The following is a 4427-nucleotide window of genomic DNA, read 5'->3' on the forward strand; positions in this document are numbered from 1 at the left end:
ACTGAAGTGCACAAAATAGTGCTGTTAACACGATCATCTGGTCCCTAGGTTAGAAAAAAGAAACGATTTATCCGTCGCGCAACAAGAGAAAAAAGTCCACCTCACACCACCTAGCCTGCCTAGCCATAGAAAATTATCTATCAATTTAACGATACCTAAAGTAAAATCATAGTTTTGTGTGAAACCGAACTCTGTTCATTTAGTGTCACCGCTAGTTATTACTTACCACCTATCGAAATGATCCAGCCCCGGGTTTATCTGAAAGGTAAAATCGGAATTAAAACTAATACGGCAATCATGTTGGGTGTTACATTAGAAAGTCGATTGCACAAACTACCATAGTGAATTAAAAACGACAAATTACCAGATCGATTTCCGCCAGGCGGTTTTGTAGATAACTAACAAGTTCCTCTGCAAAGGCTCGTACCTGAGGATCGTTCACTTCCAGCTATTCAAAGAAAAAGTAGGAAACTTCTTTTAGCATAAGTTGTTCAAAAGACTACAGCGTAGACGGTAAAGAAATGTATCTTTGCTTGCGAACTGAAATTACCGTAAAAACTTGACTCTCAGCCATCTCTAGCCTCCCACGCAGGCGTTTTTAGGGGAGGGAAGAAATACGAGCTCCCCTAAAAACGCGTGCTAAAGCCATGTCCTTTAATAGCTGAAGGTGTGATATTTTTTGAGAAGGCACTCTTTTATTACAGATGTTTGGCAGTGTTACAATGTCAGAGAGTCATTTCCGTTAATATTCTAAACGCAACATACTGATAGGCCCGGTTCAAAGGTCGAATTTCACATGTGGCCAAACAAGTTATGCGAGAGTTGATGTGATTTTTTTGTTGCTTTTTTATCCCGGGGGAGGGGGAACTCCCTTTTATAAGCTACCTTATTACATGAAATTTTGGCAACATCAGTAATTTAGCAATTTAAAAAAATCTATATTTAGCGCCACTTTTATTAATTTTTTCGTGGAACTTTTGATGGATAACCAGAGTAACGGTGATTACCTCTTCAGTTTACTTGTAGATGAAAATAGACTACTACAGGAAGAACTAATAAAAATATTTTAGCTGAACAACAACCCTAAAGCAGCTGTGTTTTTATTTCTTTCCTGTACGGTCCTAGCTCCTCAGGTTCCTGACTCAGTGAAGTTTAATTTGGATTTTTAAAAAGACAAGTCATAAATTTGTATGAACCAAATAAAGCTCAAAAAACATTTTAAAAACGCTCCCTGCTGATTTTATGAACAAGCTTTATGTCGGAAACAACGTGAACAACCGATTTTGCGTCAAGTAAAAGAAAACAAATGGAGTAGAATTTTGTCATTTTGTTTGGACTTGACAGCGATCAAATGTTTTTAGTCTCTGTTCCATTGTTTTCACGCTCTTCCCTCATCGCCAAGCGTCGTCTGACGTGACATCTTGACCTTGCACAATGTAACGCGATACAGATCTAGACACCAAACAAGTGTCAAGTCCAAACAAAATGACATGTCATAAGCTATAATTAAGAATATTACAAGAATATTTTCAGCCTAAAATCGGCAGAAAAATAGGAATATTCAGCCTGGGCCGGTAATACAACTTTCTTATAAAAAAGACAGAGTGTACTGTAGTGAACGCTATTCACCACAAAGCACCGGAAATGTTAACACTTGAAGACACCCGCATATAAGAGCCGGGGGTGCCCAGCATTGATTGTTATGCAAAGACTAAGATTTCCTAGTCACCCAAAAAGCAAAAATAAGGCACCAGGGGCCAGAGGGTTTTACATGCACACAGCCCTGATACGTCTCATTGCATGCACAGCTGTGACTTTCCCTTCTAGCTATTTATCCAGGACAGACTAATGGTGCTTTCCAAAAGTCAGAACTAGCCAGCTGACCAATAGGTTTGAAAATAAAATTAGTTATAGAGTTTTCACGAACAACCCTTCACTGCCATAATGCTAATCTGGAATAACTTGATCTAACAATGGAATTCTAGTGGGAAGCCCCTCAAGTGTCCCCAAAAGGAGTTGTACCGGACACTGATGACATAAAACAAAACAACAAAAACCATGAAACAATACCAAACAGATTTTGCTCTGAACAGAAAGCAAAGAGGTCCTTTGTTTTATATTATCTGTCTCCAGTACAAGAAGTAAAAGCGGTGATTTCACCATCTGCAAACATTTCAAGCCTCTCAGATCTGCATTGTACCGAATTTGAAACAATGAACTCCAACTAAATTTATTTTGTATAGGCAAGTTTTAAATTTCATTAGAGCCAGCCTGCTGTTTGTTTTCCACCTCAGTAATTACTGAACTGTCTTTGGATTCCTCCAGTGTTCACTTCTTCACAGGCTCTGGCTCCTCTTCTGTTGCTTGGAAACTAAGTTCACTCTGGGACATCTTATCGTGTTCTCTCTTACGTGGAGAACAATACCCGTACAAAGTCTGTTTACTCATATTCATTGCCTCTGATAATTCGCCAACAAATTCAGCTAGCTCACTTGTAAGTTCTTTCCAAAGTTCCTCATCGAAATCAAAACATGTTTCTCTATTTTGCCCTCTCAGCCTCTCAAGTAAAACCCCTTTCGGTTTCTTGGTGATAAACAAGTAGCTCTGAAGCTGAATATAATCATATTCAGGACATGTAAAACGCCTCTTGCGGTTCTTTACTTCAATGACGGTATCCTCTGTCTCTTCATCAACTTTACCGCATACACACCAAGTAATACCATCATATTCCATGTCCCTGTAATACAGTTCAGGTACAAGCGGACGTTCGATTTCAAGTCCTTTCTCTTTTCCAAAATCTAACACTGCGTTCTTTTCGAGTTGCGTTCCTCGATCTTTGGTAATTTTGGACTCCACTGCCTCGACCACTTCTTTCTTTTCAACTCCTGTCTTAACACAGATCTCTTTCACGATGGATTCGACCGGTTTCTCCTCATTTTTGCACAGTGTTTTCACTTCCTCTGCAATTATTTGTTCCACGACATTTGCGTTGACCAACAATTGTTCCTCTTTGGTGCTTTTAAAGAGCTTTCCTTTCAGAAATGAGAGAATTTGGTGGTAAACCTTTCTCAAGGAGACATCACAGATTATTTTCCTGAGTACAAGACCGAAATCGACAAGTTCGACTTCCCCTTCCAGCGAGGGAAATTGAGTTTTCAATTCCTCGGTTTGTGTCAACAGATGACAAAGATCATCTTTAAATTGCAAAGCATGTGCAAAGCAAAACGACTGCTGATGCGATCGAAGCCATACTTCACGGAAAGTCCCTTGTCGTGATTGATATCTATGTCGTCCAACCGCACTGGCTACTTCACGCGCAAAAATCACAATTTTTCGACTCGAGTTTGCTGCTGATCTTGTCGCCATTCTGTTGTCGATTGTTGTCCGTTGCAGAAATGAACAAGTTTACTCTTACTTCCGGTATTTATACTGTTGAGCACAAAAAAACCTTCACCATGGTGGGTTTAAGTAGATATTTTTAAATTTTAATCAAGAAAATTTTCTGAGAGATAGCATTTAAATTGACCATAGCTTAGCGACAAGATGGGTAAAGGCATTATAATTAAAGAAGTATTTTAACTGTTTACTTCATCCCATATTGAACGTTGGTGCGCTAAACTTGTCTACTACCTACCCTACCCTAACAGGACCCTAACCATTCTATTTTTGTCTTTAGGGTGTGATTTATCATGTCATGGGCGCGTTTGGGCAAGCTATTAAAGGAACGCGGCAGATCCCTGAATCTCGTCACGTTCGCCATGTTGGTTGAAAAAGTACCATGAGAGAGTCGCATAAAAATTGAATCTGGTAGCTTAAAAAATAAAACCAGGAGGTCCGAGGATTTCAGCCATGGCAATATGTTAATGGGTCTACGTAGCAGAAACAGAAACTATCAAATGTGTAACGGCGTTGAAGTAAAAAGATTAAGGCCAGCCTCAGACGCCGTACTTTTCATGTGCCGAACCTATTAAACTGAATAAGTGTGACTTTGGAGCGACACTGGCGCGAAATCTGCCCGGGGGGGGGGGGGGATACTCCCGCGAATTTTGGATAGGGGTGTGCCGCGAAGGTTCGTGAACCCTAACCCTATTTAAGGCCTAAGAAGGCGAAAACTGATACCCTTTTTAAGGCCCAAAGCCGAAAAATGACGCCCTATTCAAGGAAAAAACAAACATGTGGCTTGAAGAGGCGTTACGTAGTATTTACCCGCTTAGCGGCTATAAAACTTCTGTTGCAAAATCATTTTGTTAATACTTAAACGGATACATCAAGTTTAAAATAAACCGTTCGTTTTCACACTCCAGTATTAGATAATACAATTAAGCTACCCTATCTAAGGACCACACCAGGGACACAGAAACAAAAGGGTAAACATCAGATCAGCACCTTCTCAGCTCATCATGCCATCCTCACCACACTAAGAAAGC

The 4427-nt window shown here is 40.0% G+C and overlaps 1 protein-coding gene across 1 annotated transcript; it reads right to left on the bottom strand.

The window, feature by feature from the left end:
• Positions 1-121: 121 nt before the first annotated feature.
• LOC140925500 (uncharacterized) lies at positions 122-3377 on the bottom strand. Its single transcript, XM_073375443.1, has one exon. The coding sequence runs from the start codon at positions 3364-3366 to the stop codon at positions 2329-2331; it is 1038 nt and encodes a 345-aa protein (XP_073231544.1). The 5' UTR covers positions 3367-3377; the 3' UTR covers positions 122-2328.
• Between the last annotated feature and the right edge of the window lie 1050 nt (positions 3378-4427).

The sequence above is a fragment of the Porites lutea genome, unplaced genomic scaffold, assembly GCF_958299795.1.
Source record: "Porites lutea unplaced genomic scaffold, jaPorLute2.1 SCAFFOLD_64, whole genome shotgun sequence".
Taxonomy (NCBI): Eukaryota; Metazoa; Cnidaria; class Anthozoa; order Scleractinia; family Poritidae; genus Porites; species Porites lutea.

Coding starts and splice junctions, on each gene's coding strand:
- LOC140925500 (XM_073375443.1), bottom strand. CDS start 3,366: ATGGCGACAAGATCAGCAGCAAACTCGAGTCGAAAAATTGTGATTTTT.